Genomic DNA, 23,015 nt, shown 5'->3' with positions numbered 1-23,015 from the left:
ACAGAATTCCAGCCCCACGTTTCCCCTCACACCCACCCTGCCCCAACCCAGGGGAAAAGGGGGTCCTGGTCCAGCTGGGGGTCTCCATTGGAGCCCCAGCCCAACACTCAAAGAGGAAAAAGCCAAAACAAGGCACAGAATTCCAGCCCCACATTTCCCCTCACGCCCATCCTGCCCCAATCCAGGGGAAAATTCCCCTCCAATCCAGGGGCAAAGGGGGTCCTGGTCCAGCTGGGAGTGTCCATTTGAGCCCCAGCTCCGAGCAGGGCAGCACAGGGCAGGGGGGTTTGGGGTGATGCAAGCACTTGCTCCTCTCCCAGGCTTTATTTTTGCAGCTGGAAAGCATTACCCTCCTCAAAGGCTTTTGTTTTCCATCTCTCCCTGCTCACCATCCTCCCCTCTCCTTCGTAGGAATCACTTTTTATTTCTTTCTTATTGCCACTGTTGTTTTTATCACCATCACTATTATTATTATTATTATTATTATTATTATTATTATTATTATTATTATTATTATTATTATTATTATTATTATTTTCAGCTCTTTCTTGTAGCCTCAGCTAAACCTGGATTTCCTCTCGAACTTCTGCTCGAAGCTAATTTAGAAAACAGCTATTTTTAACCCCTGCCATTGGCCTGCAGACACTTTAAACCCCTTCCTTCTCAATTTTTGGACAGGGGGGGAGTCTCCCCCTGTGTGTCCCCCCCTAGGAATGGATGCCCAGGGATGATGCCACGGCCACCCATGGCCATCAAAACACCCTGAGGGGACCAGCAGGGCTGACCCTGTCCCCTGGAGGGGTCCCAGGTGATTTCCACAGAGAATCCCAGGGGCAGAGACCACCTCCCCTCCCTCCCAGAGCCCCTCTCGGGTGCCTCTCACCCCTCCCCATCCCCAAAAAAAAATTCCCAGTTTGGAATGAATCCCTCTCCTTGCTCAACCCCGGCGATTGCGACACGCCGAGCTCATTTCCCAAGATTTATTTATTTGAGAGCCTTTGGAAAGGAGCTGGTGGGGGCAGAGAGCAGGGAATTTCAGCTTTCCAAGGCTCTTCCTGGGACAGGCAGCCAAAAAAAACCTCCCAGGGACGGGGACAGGGATGGGGTCCAGGCCAGCAACCCCGTCTGGGGGGGAGGAGGTGGCTTTGAAAGCAGGGAGGGAGGATGGAGGATGAGGGAACTTCATTAAAATTGCTCAACACGGGTGGGTTGGCAACTTCAGGAAACCCCAAAAGCCACCCTCACAGATGTTTCCTGGTTTCACACCCGCCAGGGCCCGAGTGATCCCCACTGAGCTGTTCCTGAGGTCCCTGCCACAAAACCCTGTCACACTGGGCTTGGATTTTCCCTTTTCTGAGAATCTCAGACTGCTCTGGGTCAAAAGATCACCTCAGGCCCACTTGAGACACCTTCCCCTATCCCAGGTTGCTCCAAGGTTGGCCTTGGGCACTTCCAGGGGTCCAGGGGCATCCTCTCCCTCACAGGCAGGAATTTCTTCCCAAAATCTCCAAAACTTCTTCCCAAAATCTCCAAAATTTCACCTAACCCTACTCTGTGTCAGTGGGAAGCCATTCCCTGTGTCCGATCACTCCAGGCTCTTATCCCAAGTCCCTCTGCAGCTCTCCTGGAGCCTCTTCAGGCACTGGAAGAGGCTCTGAGCCCTCCCTGGAACCTTCTCAGCTCCAGATCTTCTGGAACCTCCCTCTCCAGCTCTCCTGGAGCCTCTCCAGGCACTGGAAGAGGCTCTGAGCCCTCCCTGGAGCCCGAGTGATCCCCACCGAGCTGCTCCTGAGGTCCCTGCCACAAAACCCTGTCACTCTGGGCTTGGATTTTCCCTTTTCTGAGAATCCCAGACTGCTCTGGGTCCAAAGGGATCTTAAAGATCATTTCAGTCCCACTTGAGACACCTTCCACTACCTCAAGTTGTTCCAAGCTCCATCCAACCTGGGCTTGGACACCTCCGGGGATCCAGGGGCATCCCCACCCTCACAGGGAGGAATTTCTGCCTAAAATCCCACCTAGCCCCACTCTGTGTCAGTGGGAAGCCATTCCCTGTGTCCTGTCACTCCAAGCCCTTGTCCCCAGCTCTCCTGAAGCCTCTTCAGGCCCTGGGAGAAGCTCTGAGCTTTCCCTGGAGCCTCTTCAGGCCCTGGGAGAAGCTCTGAGCTTTCCCTGGAGCCTCTTCAGGCCCTGGGAGAAGCTCTGAGCTTTCCCTGGAGCCTCTTCAGGCCCTGGGAGAAGCTCTGAGCTTTCCCTGGAGCCTCTTCAGGCCCTGGGAGAAGCTCTGAGCTTTCCCTGGAGCCTCCTCAGGCCCTGGAGGAAGCTCTGAGCTTTCCCTGGAGCCTCTTCAAGCCCTGGAAGAAGCTCTGAGCTTTCCCTGGAGCCTTCTCACCCCCAGCTCTCCCAGCCTGGCTCCAACCCTCCAACCCTGGCCTCCTTCTCCTGCTGGGATCCCAGAGCTCCAGGTGGGACAATCCCACTCAAAGAACTCCTTGAAACAATTCCCACATTTCCCGCTGGAGCTGCAGCCCCAAGTTCTCCCTCCCTTAACTGGATTTACCCCACTCCCAGTGAGGCACTGCAGGGCTGTGGGTTTTTGGTTTTTTGGTTGTTTTTTTTTGGGGGGGGGGAAGGAGCTTTGCTGACCCAGCAAATAACTTTGCTCTGCACGAACCAGTTGCTGTGCAGTCTGCAAACACATCAATTGTGGCCTGACAGGAGGAGGAAGGAAGCACAAAATCTTCCCTCGGATTCAGCCCAGGGATTTCGACAGTCCTCAAACAGCTGTGAGGGGGATGGAGCCACCCAGCAGCTCCTCCAGGCTCCTGAACCATGGAGCAAGGAAAAGGAGAAACCCCCCAGTGTCCACAGAGGTTCAACAAGGTCGGGGAAAAATCAAAACAGCAAAAAAAATCCCTGAATTCCAGAATCCCTGAGGTTGGAAAAAACCCTCCAGGACCATCGAGTCCAAGCTGTGACCGATCCCTGAGTGCCACATCCAGATGTTCCTCAGACATCTCCAGGGATGGGCATTCCACCACCTCCCTCTCAATGCCTTTCCATGAAGAAATTCCAAACCTTTGGAATGAAGAAATTCCTCCTGAAACGTGTGGATGTGGCACTTGGGGACACGTTTCAGTGACAATCTGACGGCTCTGGGTTAATGGTTGGACTCAAGGGTCTGAGAGGGCTTTTCCAACTTTTCAATCCCTGAATTCCAGAATCCCTGAGGTTGGAAAAACCCTCCAGGACCATTGAGTCCAAGCTGTGACCGATCCCTGAGTGCCACATCCAGATGCTCCTCAGACACCTCCCTAAGCAGCCCCTTCCAGTGCCTGACAACCCTTTCCATGAAGAAATTCCAACCCTTTCCATGAAGAAATTCCAACTCTTTCCATGAAGAAATTCCAACCCTTTCCATGAAGAAATTCCAACCCTTTCCATGAAGAAATTCCTCCTGAAACGTGTGGATGTGGCGCTTGGGGACACGTTTCAGTGACAATCTGGCATCTCTGGGTCAGTGGTTGCATTTGAGGGTCTTAGAGGGCTTTTCCAACTTTTCAGTCTCTGAATTCCAGAATCCCTGAGGTTGGAAAAACCCTCCAGGACCATCGAGTCCAAGCTGTGACCGATCCCTGATTGCCACATCCAGATGTTCCTCAGACATCTCCAGGGATGGGCATTCCACCACCTCCCTCTCAATGCCTTTCCATGAAGAAATTCCAAACCTTTGGAATGAAGAAATTCCTCCTGAAACGTGTGGATGTGGCACTTGGGGACACGTTTCAGTGACAATCTGGCAGCTCTGGGTCAGTGGTTGCATTTGAGGGTCTGAGAGGGCTTTTCCAACTTTTCAATTCCTGAATTCCAGAATCCCTGAGGTTGGAAAAACCCTCCAGGACCATCGAGTCCAAGCTGTGACCGATCCCTGAGTGCCACATCCAGATGTTCCTCAGACATCTCCCTAAAAACCCCTTCCAATGCCTGACAACCCTTTGGAATGAAGAAATTCCAACCCTTTCCATGAAGAAATTCCAACCCTTTGGAATGAAGAAATTCCAACCCTTTCCATGAAGAAATTCCAACTCTTTCCATAAAGAAATTCCAACCCTTTCCATGAAGAAATTCCAACTCTTTCCATGAAGAAATTCCTCCTGGAACATGTGGATCTGGCACTTGGGGACACATTTCAGTGACAATCTGGCGGCTCTGGGTTAATGGTTGGACTCAAGGGTCTTAGAGGGCTTTTCCAACTTTAATAATTCCATGATTCTAAGTCTGGGAGAAACTTGGAGCAGCCAGAAACGTCGTGGATGTGGCACTTGGGGACACACGTCAGCGATGACCTGGCAGCTCTGGGTTGATGGTTGGATTTGAGGGTCTCAGAGGACTTCTCCAACTTTAATAATTCCATGATTCTACGTCTGGGAGAAATTCCACTTCCCTGCTACCCCTCAAGGGAGCATTTCTAGGAGAGCAGGACAGGGAGCCCTGACACCAAATCCTTGTTCCCATTCTGCTGAGGAGCATTTTCCCCCTTGCCCCAGCACGAGGGACAAAGAACAGAGATGGTTTAAGCACCACTGCCAACATCTGGCTTTAAATAAAAATAATAAAGAAATAAAGAGTAATAAAGAAATAAAGATTAATGAAGAAATAAAGAATAAATAAAGAATATTAAAGTCCTATAAACAGCTGGTTCTTGCTTCCCCAGGGTCAACCAGCCTTGACACAAATGAATAAAATTTAAATAGCGAATAATAAATAAGGAATAATAAAGAATAACGAATAATAAATAACAAATAATAACGAATAATAAAGAAATAACGAATAAAAAATTAACGAATAATAAAGAATATTTAAATAAAGAATAATAAAGAAATAATGAATAATAAAGAATAAATGACGAATAATAAAGAAAAATCGAATAATAAAGAAATAAAGAATATAAAAGTCCTATAAACAGCTGGTTCTTGCTTCCCCAGGGTCAACCAGCCTTGACACAAACGAATAATATTTAAATAACGAATAACAAATAATGAATAATAAAGAATAACAAATAATAAATAACGAATAATAAAGAAATAACAAATAAAGAAATAACGAATAATAAAGAATAAATGACGAATAATAAAGAATAAATAACAATAATAAAGAAATAAAGAATACTAAAGAAATAAAGAATAAATAAAGAATATTAAAGTCCTGTAAACAGCTGGTTCTTGCTTCTCCAGGGTCAGCCAGCCTTGACACAAACTATGGAATCCATGGTTCACATCCACACCACATCCCATGGAGAGCAGCAAACACCACGTCCCCTGCTCCAGGCCCAGCCCACCCCAAAGGGCAAGCAGGAACCGAGGCCAATTTGCCACCCAGCAAGAAAAGAAGCCTGGGAGGGCTGGGGGGTGGCCCCACAAGCCCCCCAGGCGCCCAGGGCACGCGGCCTGGGAGGAAAAACATCTTGGAAAAGTCGCGGAATATTTCGGCTCTGAAAGGCCGGCGGCGCAGGAGCGGAGGCTCGTCAGGAATGCAATCCCCAGGGCTGCCGAAATCCATCGGTTTCCTACTTTCCTTTTTATTTTTTTTTTATAGGGAATGATCCGTTTGATACATTTACATAATGCCATAATCTGGAGGAATTTCTGTCTCTCTTCCCCCTCCACAGACATCCTCTCCCCGGGAGAACAAGCCCGGCTCTGTGACCGGCCTGGATAAACACTGCTCCTGGGGACAATTTTCCTTAATTAGAAGTATGTTAACAGGACGAGCACAAAGACAAACTCCCGCCCCCGGGGGCGCCGGACGGACGGACGGACGGACACCCTGAGGGTCCCCCCTGCTCCCAGGAACAGCCGAGTCCTTGTGTCCGAGCAGGGCAGGAAGGGGGAACGGCTGCCACCGAGCAGCACCGCAGCCGTCACGTCAGCCTGGTTGCCTGAGCAAAGCAGGCTCAAAAATAAATAAATTCATCCTCCCCCCCGGCCACCGCCTTTCTGCTGAGATGTTTCCCTGCGAGGAGGAACCGCTGGGTGGAAGCTGGTGGCCCTCGGCCAGGACGTCTGAGTCGGTGCTGGGATGGATCCCTGGGGCTCTGTGAGCGCTCACGCCCCAGCTGAGCCGGCCAAACCTTGCTCAGGGGGTGACACAGCCACCTCAGAGGCCTTGGGGACAGGCTGGAGCACTGCCCTGCTCCATAGAGCCCAGTCCTTGGGCTGTCTGTGCCTTGGAACCCCAGTGCAGCACCACTGAATGGGAACCATGAGATCACCAGAACCTCTCCAGCCCCTCTCTGACACCATCTCTGTCCCCCAGGGTGGTGACACAGCCACCTCAGAGGCCTTGGGGACAGGCTGGAGCACTGCCCTGCTCCAGGGAGCCCTGGGAGCCCCAATCCTGGGGCTGTCTGTGCCTTGGAACCCCAGTGCAGCACCACTGAATGGGAACCATGAGACCACCAGAACCTCTCCAGTCCCTCTCTGACACCATCTCTGTCCCCCAGGGTGGTGACACAGCCCCCTCAGAGGGACATCCCAGCCTTGGGGACAGGCTGGAGCACTGCCCTGCTCCATAGAGCCCAGTCCTTGGGCTGTCTGTGCCTTGGAACCCCAGTGCAGCATCACTGAATGGGAACCATGAGACCACCAGAACCTCTCCAGAACGTCTCCGACACCATCTCTGTTCCCCAGGGTGGTGACACAGCCACCTCAGAGGCCTTGGGGACAGGCTGGAGCACTGCCCTGCTCCATAGAGCCCTGGGAGCCTCAATCCTTGGGCTCTCTGTGCCTTGGAACCCCAGTGCAGCACCACTGAATGGGAACCATGAGATCACCAGAACCTCTCCAGCCCCTCTCTGACACCATCTCTGTTCCCCAGGGTGGTGACACAGCCACCTCAGAGGCCTTGGGGACAGGCTGGAGCACTGCCCTGCTCCATAGAGCCCTGGGAGCCCCAATCCTTGGGCTCTCTGTGCCTTGGAACCCCAGTGCAGCACCACTGAATGGGAACCATGAGACCATCAGAACCTCTCCAGCCCCTCTCTGACACCATCTCCCACTCCCCAGGGTGGGGACACCCCAAAATTGCCTCCTCTTCTCTATTCCTGTGCAGCACCATGGCTGCAGCTGAAGGAGAACTGTGTCCAAGGGATCACCAGAACCTCTCCAGCCCCTCTCTGACACCATCTCTGTCCCCCAGGGTGGTGACACAGCCACCTCAGAGGCCTTGGGGACAGCTGGAGCACTGCCCTGCTCCATAGAGCCCTAGGAGCTCCAATCCTTGGGCTCTCTGTGCCTTGGAACCCCAGTGCAGCACCACTGAATGGGAACCATGAGACCACCAGAACCTCTCCAGCCCCTCTCTGACACCATCTCCAGCCCCCACGGTGGGGACACCCCAAAATTGCCTCCTCTTCAGGCCATGCTCTGCTCCAGTGCAGCACCATGGCTGCATCTCCCATGTCCAAGCAGTCACCGGCACCATCTCTGCTCCCCAAAATGGGGACACCCCCAAACTTTCCCTCCTCCCCATGTCCTGGCTCAACCCCACAGTGTCCCTGCAGAGCCTGGCCGAGGCACAGGAGGTGGGAAGAGCAGGAACAGGGATGGAATGAGCTGTGGAGGGCAGCCAAGGGACTGCTAATTACTCTGCCTTAATGAGACCATTCCATGGGCACAAATATTCCACAGAGGCTGAGCGGGAGGCACGGGGGGCACTTGGCTTCCTTCTGGGTGAGAGGAGAGAGACACGGGCTCGATGGGAACCCGGCACTGGGGTGATCTGGGGGGGAGGAGAGAGCAGAAATGGGGCCAGGAAGGGTCCCAAGGGGCTCCTGCAGCGAGCCTGGCACGAGGCAGTGCAGGATGGACACACAGACGTGTGCTGGGACAGACAGACAGACAGACAGACAGACGTGTGCTGGGACAGACACGCTCCGGTCCATGTGAAACCAAACCCATTCCTGATGACTCAGGACATTTCGTGCCACCCTTTTGTCCCCAGCAATGTGGGAATGCAGCTCGGCCCTGCCACCACAGCCTGGAGGGGGTTTCAGGGGGGCCTCAGTCCCCTTGGGGGATTTATTTATGTTCCCCACAAGGGGAAACAGCAGAGAAAGAGAGTCAGAGGTGCTGGGCAGAGCCACAGCAGGGTCCTGAGTGTCAGATCTTGGTTAAGAGACTGATTAAAGTCACCATGGTGGTGCTGTCCCCTGCCACACAATGAGCTGGTGTGAGTGCATGGCTGCAGACAGTCCCTGTGCCCTCCATCCCCTCTTCTCCCCATCCCCAATCCCTGCATTCTTGTGTGGTCCCTGCTCTCCTCTATCCCCTTCTCTCACCCATCCCATTCCCTGCTCCCATCCATCCTGGTCCTTGCTCTCCCCCTTATCCCCTGCTCCCCTTCACGTCCTGCTCCCATCTATCCCCTGCTCCCATTTATCCCCTGCTCCCATTTATCCTCTGCTCCCATCTATCCCCTGCTCCCATTTATCCTCTGGTCCCATTTATCCCATGGTCCCATTTATCCCCTGCTCCCCTTCATGTCCTGCTCCCATTTATCCCATGCTCCCATTTATCCCCTGCTCCCATTTATCCCCCATCCCATTTATCCCCTGCTCCCATTTATCCCCCATCCCATTTATCCCTTGCTCCCATTTATCCCCTGCTCCCATTTTTCCCCTGCTCTCTCCTATTCCCTGATTTCCCCCATCCCCTGCTCTCCCCTATCCCCTTTTCCCCTCCATGTCCTGTTCCTATTTTTCCCCTGCTCTCCCCTATTTCCTGATTTCCCTCATTCCCTTCTCCCCTCCATGTCCTGCTCCCATTTTTCCCTGCTCCCATTTATCCCCTGCTCCCATTTATCCCTTGCTCCCATTTATCCCCTGCTCTCCCCTATCCCTGTTCCCCCAACCTCTGCTCCCTCCAGCTCCTGCTTGCCTTCATCCCCTGCTCCCACCAAATTCCTGCTTTCCCATGTGGTCCCTGCTCTCCTCTATCCCCTTCTCTCACCCATCCCATTCCCTTCTCCCCTCCATGTCCTGCTCCCATTTATCCTCTGCTCCCATTTATTCCTTGCTCCCATTTATTCCCTGCTCCCATTTATCCCCTGGTCCCATTTTTCCCCTGTTCTCCCCTATCCCTTCTCCCTTCCATGTCCTGCTCTCCCCTATCCCCTGCCCCATTTATCCCCTGCTCCCATTTATCCCCTGCCCCATTTATCCCCTGCTTTCCCCCATCTCCTGATTTCCCCTATCCCTTCTCCCTTCCATGTCCTGCTCCCATTTATCCTCTGCTCCCATTTATTCCCTGGTCCCATTTATCCCCTGTTCTCCCCTATCCCTTCTCCCTTCCATGTCCTGCTCTCCCCTATCCCCTGCTCCATTTATCCCCCATCCCATTTATCCCTGATCCCATTTTTCCCCTGCTCCCATTTATCCCCTGCCCCATTTATCAGCCATCCCATTTATCCCTTGCTCCCATTTTTCCCCTGCTCCCATTTATCCCCCATCCCATTTATCCCCTTCTCTCCCCCATCTCCCACTTTCCTCCCTCACTGCCACAAGAACAGCCACAAACAGTTAAAAAAGAAAAAGAAAAAACCCAACAGAAAGGAACCACGAGATGAAGTTACCAATCATCCCCCTCTCCTGCCAAGTGAGTTCACGTCGGAGCCTCTTTCTTGGCCAGGATGAGGCAGCAAGGAAGAAAAATAGCTTTCCATGCAAAGTGGGGGAAGAAATGTACTTGGATTCCTCTGCAGAGCAACATGGCCCTGAAATCAATCTGTCCCAGCTCCTCTCTCTGCCTGCTGGCACGGGGACAGCCCATTCCAAGGGACACTGAAATGGAGTCAATGAAAACACCCCCCGAGCTGGGCAGCTTGGGATTGATGCTGCCCAGGAAGGGATTTTAATGCTGGCCAGATCGTTGGTGTTTAGGGTTTATAATGCACTCAGGATCAAATGTCCTGATATTTCAAACCCCTTCCCAGGGGGTTTGTTTTAGAAAGGAAAACAACAAAGCTTGAACTGAGAAATAATAAATCATGGCACCTCTGCAGCCTTTCCCCAGCAGCCCTGCAAGGATCCTGCTGAGCTGCAGGATTGGTGACTGCTCCTACTGGGAAAGGAGCAGAGCTGGGACTGGGAAACATTGCTGGACTGGGAGAGCAGTGATGGACTGGGAAAGGAGCAGAGCTGGACTGGGAGAGCAGTGCTGGGACTGGGAAAGGAGCAGAGCTGGACTGGGAAACCAGTGATGGACTGGGAGGGAGCAGAGCTGGGACTGGGAAACCAGTGATGGACTGGGAAAGGAGCAGAGCTGGACTGGGAGGGAGCAGAGCTGGGACTGGGAGAGCAGTGATGGGACTGGGAGAGCAGAGCTGGGACTGGGAAACATTGCTGGACTGGGAGAGTAGTGCTGGGACTGGGAAGGAGCAGAGCTAGACTGGGAAACCAGTGATGGACTGGGACTGGGAGAGCAGTGTTAGACTGGGAAGGAGCAGAGCTGGGACTGGGAAAGGAGCAGAGCTGGGACTGGGAGAGCAGTGATGGACTGGGAAAGGAGCAGAGCTGGGACTGGGGGAACCATGCTGAGACTGGGAAGGAGCAGAGCTGGGACTGGGAGAACAGTTCTGGACTGGGACTGGGAGAGCAGTGTTAGACTGGGAAGGAGCAGAGCTGGGACTGGGAAAACAGTGCTGGACTGGGAAAGGAGCAGAGCTGGGACTGGGAGAGCAGAGCTGGGACTGGGAGAGCAGTGATGGACTGGGAAGGAGCAGAGCTGGGACTGGGAAACCAGTGATGGACTGGGACTGGGAGAGCAGTGTTAGACTGGGAAGGAGCAGAGCTGGGACTGGGAAGGAGCAGAGCTGGGACTGGGAGAGTAGAGCTGGACTGGGAAAGCAAAACTGGGACTGGGGGAACCATGCTGAGACTGGGAAGGAGCAGAGCTGGGACTGGGAGGGTGGCACTGGCACTGGGATGGTGGCACTGGGACTGGGAGGGTGGCACTGGCACTGGGAGGGTGGCACTGGCACTGGGAAGGAGCAGCACCAGAGCTGGGATGAGGCAGTGCCAGCACAATCACTGCATTCCCTGGCACCACCAAGCTCAGCTGCTGGTCACATCCTCCCAGTTCCGACCACACAGAAAAACCGCAGAAAAGGGGAAAAAGAAAAAGGGGAAAAAGAAACCGAAAGAGCAGGAGAAGGGGAGGGACAGGGACAGGGCAGCCACCCCGAGGGCCAGGGAGAAGCCCAGAGCTCTCACTCCTGGCACGTGTTCCCCAGTATTTTTCCACAGTGCAAGCAAAGGGCTCCTGCCTTGCCCTGAGTGTCACCCGATCACAGAGCACCGGAGACGGGGATTTAACGCCTCTGTCAACGCCAGCTCGGGGACCCAGAGGTGACCAGCACAGCCCTGGCCTGCTGCCAGCTAAAGGTGGCATCCCAAGGACGGTCTAGAGAGGTGTCCCCACCTCCTGGTGCCACCTCTGGGGACAGGGACGTGAATCTGATGGAAGGAGGCACAAATCCCCCAGCACAGCTGCTTCCCTGCCTGGCTCCGTGGCCAAGGATTGCTCAAGGATGTGATCCCTGAGAAACAACCCCAGGATTGGGGGGCAAGGCCAGCAGGATAAGCTTGGGGAGCTGGGGGAGCAGAGAGCCCCCGGCCACGAGACGAGAAGCAGCAGCACAAGAGCCCAGCAACAGATTTTAATTATTATTTTTTAGTGCTCTGTTTGGCTCAGAAATTCCTTGGAAGCCCAAGTGCAAACAAACAAGGACATTGTCTGGGGGAAAACACGTGGAGGTTGGAATCTGCTTGAGAAAACCCACGGGATCACAAAGTCCCCGGAGGTCAAGGATCTGCCACGGAGCGCTGAGGGTCCAAGGGGAGCTGGGACAGGTCCCCAAGTGTCCCCTGCCCCGCTCCAGAGGGGCTCAGGGCTGTCAGGGGCTTCAGAGTGACCCCCCCTGTGCCATCCTGGTGCTCCAAGGGGTCAGGACAGCCTGAGCCTCTGTCCTTGAGCCTGCCAGGCATGGGACACTGCAGGATTGTCACACGGAGAGGAGGAGAGGGACAGCAGGATGGGAGGAAGGGTAAGACAAGTTCCTCTTGTTACAATTCAGTGCTGGCAGGAAGGAGCAGCCCTTCCTGTGCCTCATTCTCATCACAGGGGTGAGCACAGAGGGACACTGAGCACCCAGGATGGTCCCTGTGGAGATGGGGACAGGCTGGACCCCTCCCCACATCATCCCACCTGTGCTGACCATTGGCACCAAGCCCTGAGGCACCCAGAGCCCCCCAGCCCAACTGATGGTGGAGAGAAATGATCCAATTCCAGCACAAAACAGGAATTTTTTGTGAGAGAAATGCATGGAAAGCTTCACCAGGCTCTGATTTTTTAGTGTCCCCGAAAAAAGACCTGGGGGTAGGGAACCAGCCTTGAGGTACCCAGAGCCCCCCAAGCCCAACTGATGATGGAAAGAAATGATCCAATTCCAGCACAAAACAAGAATTTTTGTAAGAGAAATACATGGAAAACTTCACCAGGCTCTGATTTTTTAGTGTGTCCCCAAAAAAAGACCTGGGGATAGAGAACCAGCCTTGAGGTACCCAGAGCCCCCCAGCCCACTCAGACTGATGGTAGAGAAATGATCCAATTCCAGCACAAAGCAGGAATTTTTTGTAAGAGAAATACATTGAAAACTTCACCAGGCTCTGATTTTTTAGTGTCCCCGAAAAAAGACCTGGGGATAGAGAACCAGCCCCGAGGTACCCAGAGCCCCCCAGCCCAACTGATGATGGACAGAAATTATGCAATTCCAGCAGAAAACAGGAAATTTTTGTAAGAGAAATGGATGGAAAGCTTCACCAGGCTCTGATTTTTTAGTGTCCCCGAAAAAAGACCTGGGGGTAGGGAACCAGCCAGCTCAGATCAAGTGAGAAAATCAGTGCCTGTGACAAATATCCACGGGCAGCGAGGTGGGAGCCGAGGGGGAGGCGCTGCAGGAAGCCCCGAGGAGAGCAAAAAGCTTTGGGAGTGTAAAGACCAGAGGAACAATAAAAGCTCTGAGGACATCGGGTCGTGCCAAGGGCTGTTAACAGCCCTCATTTAACACATCTCCCGCGGCACAAGTGACAGAAATCTCTGCAGGACAGGGAGGCAGGGGAGCCATCGGAGCCAGGCTCATCCCAGGCTCTCCAGCCCCTCAGCATCAATCTCCCCCCATCAGATGGCGGCTCAAACCCCATTAGCAGCAGGCACCAGGGAGGCCCCCGTTCCTGCTGGGAGCAGATAATGCCATAAAGAAGGAAATAAAGAGGGGAAGCACTAATTGGATTCACGGTGTCCTGCAGGAGAGTGACATTATCTGCTCATCCTCACCCCAGCTCCCTCAGTGCTGCCGCTTCCTTTGTGATGAACCAGCCTTGAGGCACCTAAAGAGACCCCCTAAATTCCAGGGACACTCCTAAAATCCCAGAGACATCCCTAAAATCCCAGAGACACCCCAAAATCCCAGAGACACCCCTAAATCTCAGGAACACCCCAAAATCCCGGGAGGGGAGCAGGAAGCTGAGCCCTGTCCTGCTCAACTCCACGTTATCTATGGCCTGGGAGAGCAAAGGGTGAGGCCTCTCCCTAAAAATACACCCTGCCCTAAAAATACACAGGGTGAGCTTAAATTAACTGTGCACACACACCCTCAGCAGTGGCCACAGCCTGCCCAGCCCTGCCACACACAGAGCCCAGGACCCCCGGGACCCCCGGGACCCCCAGGACCCCCAGGATCCTCAGGAACCCCAGGACCCCGAGGATTCTCAGGACCCCAGGATCCTCAGGATCATCAGGACCTCCAGGACCCCCAGAATCCCCAGGAGCCTGAGAACCCCCAGGACCCCCAGGATCCTCAGGATTCCCAGGAACCCCAGAACCTCCAGGACTCCCAGAACCCCAGGATCCCCAGGATCCCCAGGATCCTCAGGAACCCCAGGACCCCGAGGATTCTCAGGACCCCAGGATCCCCAGGATCCCCAGGACCTCCAGGACCCCCAGAACCCCAAGGATCATCAGGACCTCCAGAACCCCCAGGACCCTGAGGATTCTCAGGATCCTCAGGATCCCCAGAACCCCCAGAACCTCCAGGACCCCCAGAACCCCCAGGATCCCAGGATCCCCAGGAACCCCAGGACCCCCAGAACCCCCAGGATCCTCAGGATCCCCAGGAACCCCAGAACCCCCAGAACCTCCAGGACCCCCAGAACCCCTGGGATCCCAGGATCCTCAGGACCTCCACAACCCCCAGGACCCAAGGATTCTCAGGATCCTCAGGACCCCCAGAACCCCCAGGACCCCCGGGACCCCCAGGACCCCCAGAAACCCCAGGACCCCCAGGATCCTCAGGACCCCCAGAACCCCCAGGACCCCAAGGATTCTCAGGATCCCCAGGAACACCAGAACCCCTGGGATCCCCAGGATCCTCAGGACCTCCAGGACTCCTAGGACCCCCAGAACCCCCAGGATCATCAGGACCTCCAGGACCCCCAGAATCCCCAAGAGCCTGAGAACCCCCAGGACCCCCAGGATCCCCGGGACCCCCAAGACTCCCAGGACCCCCAGAAACCCCAGGACCCTCAGGATCCCCAGGACCCCCAGGACCCCCAGAATCCTCAGGATCCCCGGGACCCCCAGGATCCTCAGGACCTCCAGAACCCACAGGACCCCAAGGATCCTCAGGACCCCCAGGACCCCCAGGACCTTCAGGACCCCCAGGACCCTCAGGATCCTCAGATCCTCCAGGATCCTCAGTATCCCCAGATCCTCCAGGATCCCCAGGATCCCAGCTCAAACCCCACTGCCCTCAGCAGAGAACCCCTCTCAGCTCTGAGATCCACCCAGGACCTTCACTCCTTTGCAGAAATCCGTCCATTCCAATTTGCTGGATGAGCCATTGCTCACCCAACAGCACAGTGGGTGGGGTGAGGGGATCCCTCTTCCCCCTGGAAGCCTCCCCCAGTTTCAGGAGGCAAAAAGTACCCCTGGGGGATGACACCAGGGAAGCAAAACCCTGAACAGAGACCCACTGCAAGCCCCAGATCCCCCAGTTCCACCCCAAATGATTTGGGCAAAGGATAAAAGCAGTGACAGGAATGGTGTCCCACATCCACTCACTTCTCTGTGCACCTTCATGGAAGGTGCTGGAAGCCCACAGGGATTCCTCAGAGAGCACCAAAATCCCGAGCAGTAACTCTCCCTTCCCATCCTGACTGCAGAGCTGGGAGCAGCAAACCCCAACTGGACACGGAGCTGTGACCACACTTGGTTCTGGCCACGGAACCACCAGCAGAAGGAAACTGCCACCAGCCACTCACACCACGACCCCACAGAGGCACCTCTGGGTTGGGAGGTTGTTCTTGGCCGCTTTTTGGGGTGGGACTCGGTCATTTGTGAGGGGTAGGACCAAAGGAAGCAAGAACTGCCATCCCAAAGCTTGCTCCACTCCTCCCTGGATCATTTCTCCTCATACCCGCACACCAAAAAACTATTAAACTGAATAAAAATAATAACAAAAGGAATGACCTCTGGTGAGCTGCCTCCTTCCCAGCTTCACCCACCATGGCCTGGGAATTGGGGATGGGGGAGCAGGACAGGGCACTCACGGTGCAGGCTCAGGGAGATGTTGATGGACCTTTCCTCCACAAAACCCTTCAGGTTGGGGATCTTGGCACACTTGAGGATGGTCTGGGAGGCGCTGTCACCCACGTGGACCCAGCAGACCGTGTCCTCCACGTAGTTGAAGTCCATGGCCGTGGTCTGCTTGGCGCTGGTGGGGGTGATGTTGGGCACGGGGGCCCCGCTCAGGTAGGTGGCCAGGATGTTCTGGGAGTTGGCAATGAGCAGCACAGGAGGGCGATCCACAGGCTCTGGGGACAAAGAGGGGACAACAGGGTCAGGGCACACCTCAGTCCTGTGGATGTAACCCCAGGGAAGAGCCCAGTGTGGAGAATTCAGGGGGTGGTGGTGCGCAGAGCTGCCCTGGAGCACCGCCTGAAGTTCTCCCTGTTGAGGTTCTCACCATTCTTGGCTTTGCAGGATCTGTTGTCTGGCTGCAGGAGATAGCCCTCGACACAGCTGCACGTGTAGGAGCCCTCTGTGTTGGTGCATGTCTGGCTGCAGGTCCCATACACGGTGCATTCATCAAAGTCTGGGAAAGACAGGAAAAAAACCCAAGGTTTGCACCAGGAAAAAACCCAAGGTTTGGACCAGAAAAAACCCAAGGTTTGGACCAGAAAAAAAACCCAAGGTTTGGACCAGAAAAAAAACCCTCCTTAGCTGCCTGAAGAGGAAATGAAGCCCCACAGTTTCTCCAAGGTGGAGCTGGAGAGGAGGGGATGATGCCTGAGCCAAAGGGACCCTCACAGCAGCCTGCCAGGGAATCCCATCCCATGGATCCCATCCCATAAATCCCATCCCATCCCATCAATCCCATCAACATGGGTCCCATCCCATCCCATGGATCCCATCCCATCCTAGCTCATCTCATGGATCACATCCCATCCATCCCATCCATTCCATCCCATCCCATCCCATCACATCAATCCCATAAATCCCATCCCATCCCATCCCATAAATCCCATCCCATAAATCCCATCCCATAAATCCCATCCCATCCCATAAATCCCATCCCATGGATCCCATCCCATCTCATCCCATCCCATCCCATCCCATCCCATCCCATAAATCCCATCCCATCCCATCCCATAAATCCCATCCCATCCCATCGATCCCATGCCATGGATCCCATCCCATCCTACCTCATCTCATGGATCCCATCCCATCCCATCCCATCCATTCCATCCCATCCATCCCATCCATCCCATCAATCCCATAAATCCCATCCCATCCCATCAATCCCACCCCATCCCATCCCATCCCATCAATCCCATCAATCCCATCCCATCCCATCAATCCCATCCATCCCATCCCATCCCATCAATCCCATCAATCCCACCCCACAAACCCCCCTCCATCCCACCTGCCCCAAGCTCTCCCCATCCCCTTTCCCACCCCAGCGCTGCTGCCAGCAGTGACATTGGCCCCATCCCCAAGGAGCCGCCGTCCCCAGCAGGGAGTGGGGGCTCTGCCCAGCCCAGCCCCACCTCTGCAGCTCCTCCTGTCCTCAGCCAGCTGGAAGGAGTGGTTGCAGTAGCACACGGGGCCGGACAGCGTTGGGGCACAGTGGTGCTGGCAGCCCAGAGCTGAGCAGTTGGCCAGTTGCTCTACAGGGATGGAAGAGAGAGGATTTCACTCAGGATGGACAGCAAGGACCAAGGGTTGGGTCAGCAGGATCACCAGAGCCCATCAGGAACACCTAACCCCATTAGGATTCACCTAACACCATCAGGAACACCAGACTCCATCAGGAACACCAGACCCCATCAGGAACACCAGACCCCATTAGGATCACCCAACCCCATCAGGATCATCAGAGCCCATCAGGATCACCAGACCCCATTAGGATCACCCAACCCCATTGGGAACACCCAACCCCATCAGGATTTGCTGGGAAATTTCACATTTCTCCCACCAGACAGCATTGGGGCACAGTGGCGCTGGCAGCCCAGAGCTGAGCAGTTGGCCAGTTGTTCTACAGGGATGGAAGAGAGAGGATTTCACTCAGGATGGACAGCAAGGACCAAGGGTTGGGTCAGCAGGATCACCAGAGCCCATCAGGATCACCAGACCTCATTAGAATCACCTAACCCCATCAGGATCACCAGACCCCATCAGGATTCACCCAACCCCATCAGGAACACCAGACCTCATCAGGATCACCAGAGCCCATCAGGAACACCAGACCCCATTAGAATCACCTAACTCCATTAGGATCACCCAATCCCATTAGGATCACCTAACCCCATTAGGATCACCCAACCCCATCAGGAACACCAGACTCCATTAGGAACACCAGACCCCATTAGGATCACCCAACCCCATCAGGATTTGCAGGGAAATTTCACATTTCTCCATGTCCCCAGAGGGAGGGAGGACATGTGGGACACACAGCTGCCCCATGGAGGGGGGTCTGAGCACCCCCTGCCAGCCCCAGGGCTGCTGATTCTGTCCCAGTTCCATGGGGTGGCCAAGGCCTGGCACCCCTTGTGCAGAGGGGTGGCACAGGATGCAGATCCAGGACATCCTGAGGGCTGTGGATAGACCAGAGAGCCCAAAATTCCCCCATTTGCAACCCTGGAGTGCTCAGAGGGGACAATGTGGGGGTTCAGCACAGGGGCCCCACTGGCATCAGCACCCCCAGGATGTCTGCATGGGCAGCAGGGTTGGGGGAGCAGGATGGGGAGCAATGGTCCAGCAGCAGGAGCGGGAACAGGGGTTGGGGTGACAGTTTGGGGTCGTGGCTCAGGGTCACAGCTTGGGGTGATGGCTTGGGGTGACAGTTTGAGGTGACAGCTTGAGGTGACAGCTTGAGGGGATCACTTGGTGACGGGTCAAGGTGACATCTCGGGGTGACAGCTTGGGGTGACAGCTTGGGGTCATGTCTCGGGGTGACAGTTTGAGGTGACAGCCTGAGGTGACAGGTCAAGGTGACAGCTTGAGGTGACAGCTTGAGGGGATCACTTGGTGACAGCTCAGGGTGACAGCTTGGGGTGACAGCTTGGGGTGACAGCTTGGGGTCATGTCTCGGGGTGACAGCTTGAGGTGATTGCTTGGGGTGACAGCTCAAGGTGATCACTTGGGGTGACAGCTTGGGGTGATTGCTTGAGGTGACAGCTCAAGGTGACAGCTCAAGGTGATCACTTGAGGTGACAGGTCAAGGTGACAGCTTGGGGTGATTGCTTGAGGTGACAGCTTGGGGTGATGGCTTGGGGTGACAGCTCAAGGTGATCACTTGGGGTGACAGCTTGGGGTGACGGCTTGGGGTGACAGCTCGAGGGGATCACTTGGGGTGACAGCTCAGGGTGATGGCTTGGGGTCATGTTTTGGGGTGACAGCTCAGGGTGATGGGTTGGGGTCATGTTTTGGGGTGACAGCTCAGGGTGATGGCTTGGGGTCATGTTTTGGGGTGACAGCTCAGGGTGATGGCTTGGGGTCATGTTTTGGGGTCATGTTTTGGGGTGACAGCTCGGGCTGACAGCTCACCTGCCCACACCTGGGGCAGTGGCAGGCTGGGACTCGCAAGCAGCTGCCAGGAAATGCAGGAAATGCAGGAAATGCCTCCCTGGGGTGGCACCTGCCGCGGGCAGGGGGGGACTCAGCACCCAGCTCAAGCCCCACCGAGGGCTGGCAGCCCCAGCGTGCCCCAACCTGCGAGCACCAGGTGCCCAAAGCCCTGAGCAGCTGCCCCAGCACGGCTCACGTGGCTCAGAAAAATCAGATCCCACTTAAGTAACGAGAGCTCTCACTGAAATATTAATTCTCATCTCAAGCACAGCTGCAGGAGCTGCTCCCACGAGATGCAGGCAGTGGAAAGGAGCTGGGTCCCAGCAGGGAGAAGCCCTTTGGGGTCAGGGGTCTTGGTGGAGCAGGACAGGAGCCCCCCCAGGCCAGGCAGGGAAGGGTTGGGGAGCACAGAGGCTCTGGAACACAAGGTCAGCCCAGGACACACATTTCTGAGCCATTAATCTGCACAGCAGCACGCTGGTTTAGGGAGTTTTCCAGCAGGATTAGCCACGGGGACAGGCCAGGAGCAGGGGACAAAGCTCCTGGAAATTAGGGGAAAAAAAAAAACCCACAGTGGTATCTCTTATCTGGACCAGAACCCCAGGGCTGGAGCTTTTAAGCCCAGGAGACAATGCAGCTATTTCATGGCTGCAGGCTCAGGAATGATGGGCATTTCACTTCCAAGCGGCTCTGGATAATCTCTGGATCTGTGGCTGTGCTGGGCTGAGGGTGGTGGGGCTCAAACTCAAGAGGAGAAAACAGGAACCTCATCAATCCTCCCTCATTGGGGCAGCACCCCCTTTCCTGGGACCCCCAAACCTCTGTTTCTGGTTGGGTTAGGGTTGGGGTTAGGGTTAGATTTAGGGTCACATCTCACTCATTTGAGAAAAAATATATTTTTATGGCTGCACTGGTATTGAGCCAGCATCAAACCATGAAAGCTGAGTGTGGTGGGGCTCACATTTAAGAGGAGAAAACAGGAACCTCATCAATCCTCCCTCATTGGGGCAGCACCCCCTTTCCTGGGACCCCCAAACCTCTGTTTCTCACAGCATTCATTTGAGAAAAATATGTATTTTATGGGTGCATCAAAGCATGAGAGACTGTGCTGAGCTGAGTGTGGTAGGGTTGATATTCAACAGGAAAAAACAGGAACCTCACCACTCCTACCCATTGGGGCAGCACCCCCTTTCCTGGGACCCCCAAACCTCTGTTTCTGGTTGGGTTAGGGTTGGGGTTAGGATTAGGGTTAAGCTTAGGTTTAGGGTTATCTCACAGGACTCATTTGAGAAAAATGTATTTTTATGGCTGCACTGGTATTGAGCCAGCATCAAACCATGGCAGCTGAGTGTGGTGGGGCTCACACTAAGGAGGAGAAAACAGGAACCTCATCCCAAAACAGGAACTCCTCCCCTGTTGGGGACTACCCCAGGGGGCAGCACCCCTTTTCCTGGGACCCCCAAACCTCTGTTTCTGGTTGGGTTAGGGTTAGGTTAAGCTTAGGTTTAGGGTTATCTCACAGCACTCATTTGAGAAAAAATATATTTTTATGGGTGTGTTGGTATTGAGCCAGCATCAAACCATGAAAGCTGAGTGTGGTGGGGCTCACATTTAAGAGGAGAAAACAGGAACCTCATCCCAAAACAGGAACTCCTCCCCTGTTGGGGACTACCCCAGGGGGCAGCCCCCCTTTCCTGGGACCCCCAAACCTCTGTTTCTGGTTGGGTTAGGATTAGGTTAAGCTTAGGTTTAGGGTTATCTCACAGGACTCATTTGAGAAAAGGGTGCATTGGTATTGAGCCAGCATCAAACCATGACAGCTGAGTGTGGTGGGGCCCACACTAAAGAGGAGAAAACAGGAACCTCATCCCAAAACAGGAACTCCTCCCCTGTTGGGGGGTACCCCACTGAGGATCCCCCCCCTTTCCTGGGACCCCAAACCTCTGTTTCTGGTTGGGTTAGGATTAGGGTTCCATTTAGAGTTAGGGTTAAGGTTAGGTTTAGGGTTATCTCACAGGACTCATTTGAGAAAAACAGATTTTCATGGGTGCACTGGTATTGCACCAGCATCAAACCATGACAGACTGTGCTGAGCTGATTGTGGTGGGGCTCATACTAAAGAGGAGAAAACAGGAACCTCATCCCAAAACAGGAACTCCCACCTGTTGGGGACTACCCCAGGGGACAGCCCCCCCTTTCCTGGGACCCCCAAACCTCTCTTTCTGGCCACATCTCACAGCACTCATTTGAGAAAAAATACATTTTTATGGCTGCACTGGTATTGCACCAGCATCAAACCATGACAGCTGAGTGTGGTGGGGCCCACACTAAAGAGGAGAAAACAGGAACCTCATCCCAAAACAGGAACTCCTCCCCTGTTGGGGGGTACCCCAATGAGGATCCCCCCCCTTTCCTGGGACCCCAAACCTACCCCTGCAGTGCGGGCCCTCGTCGGAGCCGTCGAAGCAGTCGTGGAGGCCATTGCAGAGTTTGCTCATGTGGATGCAGAGCTCTGTGCCCAGGCAGTTGTGCTCGTTGGGTTGGCACCGGGACACTTTGCTCTGGGGACCTGCAGGACACCGAAGGGCACAAGGGTCAGCACGTGGATTGTGACTCTCTGGGTGCCAACTCCCTCCTTGTCCCCAAGGCTGTGGCATGTGTTGGGGGGGGGCCCCCTCTGAGCCCAGCACAAGGAGATTTAATCTCCATTATTAACTGGAAAAATTATAAAGAAGGGCAGGTTTTGTTTTTAAGCTCCTCTGAAAAGAAGCGAGGCATGGAGACAAACAACAAACACAGCACAAATCCACGAATGGCCTGAAAGCCCAGGAAAAGCTCCTGCAATGCTTCACCCCAAGCTGGAGGTGGCTGCAGGGGTGACAACGAGCCCTGGCACAGCCCCTGCACATCCTCACCCCCTCCATGGGGTCCCCTCCTCTCCCTGCCCCAAATCCACATTTCAGGGCTGAACACCAGAGCTACCAACACATCCCTGCCCAGCCAAAACACCGAAATCCCATTTTCCAGGGGCTGTTTGTGCCTCTCCCTCCCCTCAGCAGGGCTGGCAGAAATAGCTCTGTGGATCCCCCGGGCCCCCACGAGCAGTGAGAGGAGCACAGCACACACACACCGTGTCCAGGCACGGTCCCATTTTAGCCCAGTCACCTTCACCAGGAGCTCCAACAGCAGAGTTTGCCCTAAATAAGCTCCAGCTCTCCTTGGAGAGGAGTGTGACACCACACACAGAGCTCTGTGTGCTGGTACATCCTCGTATCACATCTCTGAGGGACACAGGGTGTGATCCCTGGGCTAAAGGAGGGGATAAAAGCCCTTGGAAGCACAGGGGGCTGTGGGAAAGCCCAGGGTTTGTGACACTTTCTCCCCTCAAACTGAGCAGAACCCTCAATCCATCCCAGCCAAAACTTCCCTCTGTCCATCCTGGGAAGTGACACCAATTCCAGCTCAAGGGGTGCCTGGAAAATGGGAATTTAACAGGTTCTAAATGCCCCGAGTCTCAAACACATCCCAGTGTGCTCCCAGTGAGCAAACTGGGCTGGCACTGGGGTGATCCTCCAGGGTACATCCTCATCCCACACCTCTGAGGGACACTGGGTGTGATCCCACCATGATCCCTGGGCTAAAGGAGGGGATGAAAGCCCCTTTGTGGGAAGGGAACCACAAAGCCCAGAGTTTGTGACACTTTCTCCCCTCAATCCATCCCAGCCAAAACTTCCCTCTGCCCACCCTGGGCAGTGACACCAATTCCAGCTCAAGGAGTGCCTGGAAAATGGGAATTTAACAGGTTCTAGATGCCCTGAATCTCAAACACAT

The 23,015-nt window shown here is 54.6% G+C and overlaps 1 protein-coding gene across 5 annotated transcripts in view; it reads right to left on the bottom strand.

The window, feature by feature from the left end:
• The window catches only part of LRP1 (LDL receptor related protein 1), a 136,061-nt gene that overhangs the window by 85,041 nt on the left and 28,005 nt on the right, over positions 1-23,015 (bottom strand). For all 5 annotated transcript variants that reach the window (XM_077192564.1, XM_077192566.1, XM_077192565.1 and 2 more), the window contains exons 3-6: positions 21,616-21,753; positions 17,165-17,284; positions 16,081-16,209; positions 15,665-15,928 (exon numbers count right to left, since the gene is read on the bottom strand). In XM_077192564.1, coding sequence (XP_077048679.1) covers positions 15,665-15,928; positions 16,081-16,209; positions 17,165-17,284; positions 21,616-21,753 — 651 coding nt within the window. The remainder of the gene's footprint in view (positions 1-15,664; positions 15,929-16,080; positions 16,210-17,164; positions 17,285-21,615; positions 21,754-23,015) is intronic.

The sequence above is a fragment of the Agelaius phoeniceus genome, chromosome 35, assembly GCF_051311805.1.
Source record: "Agelaius phoeniceus isolate bAgePho1 chromosome 35, bAgePho1.hap1, whole genome shotgun sequence".
NCBI classification, from domain to species: Eukaryota; Metazoa; Chordata; class Aves; order Passeriformes; family Icteridae; genus Agelaius; species Agelaius phoeniceus.
The sequence above is the reverse complement of the archived record's forward strand: the minus strand, read 5'-3'. Positions and strand labels throughout refer to the sequence as shown.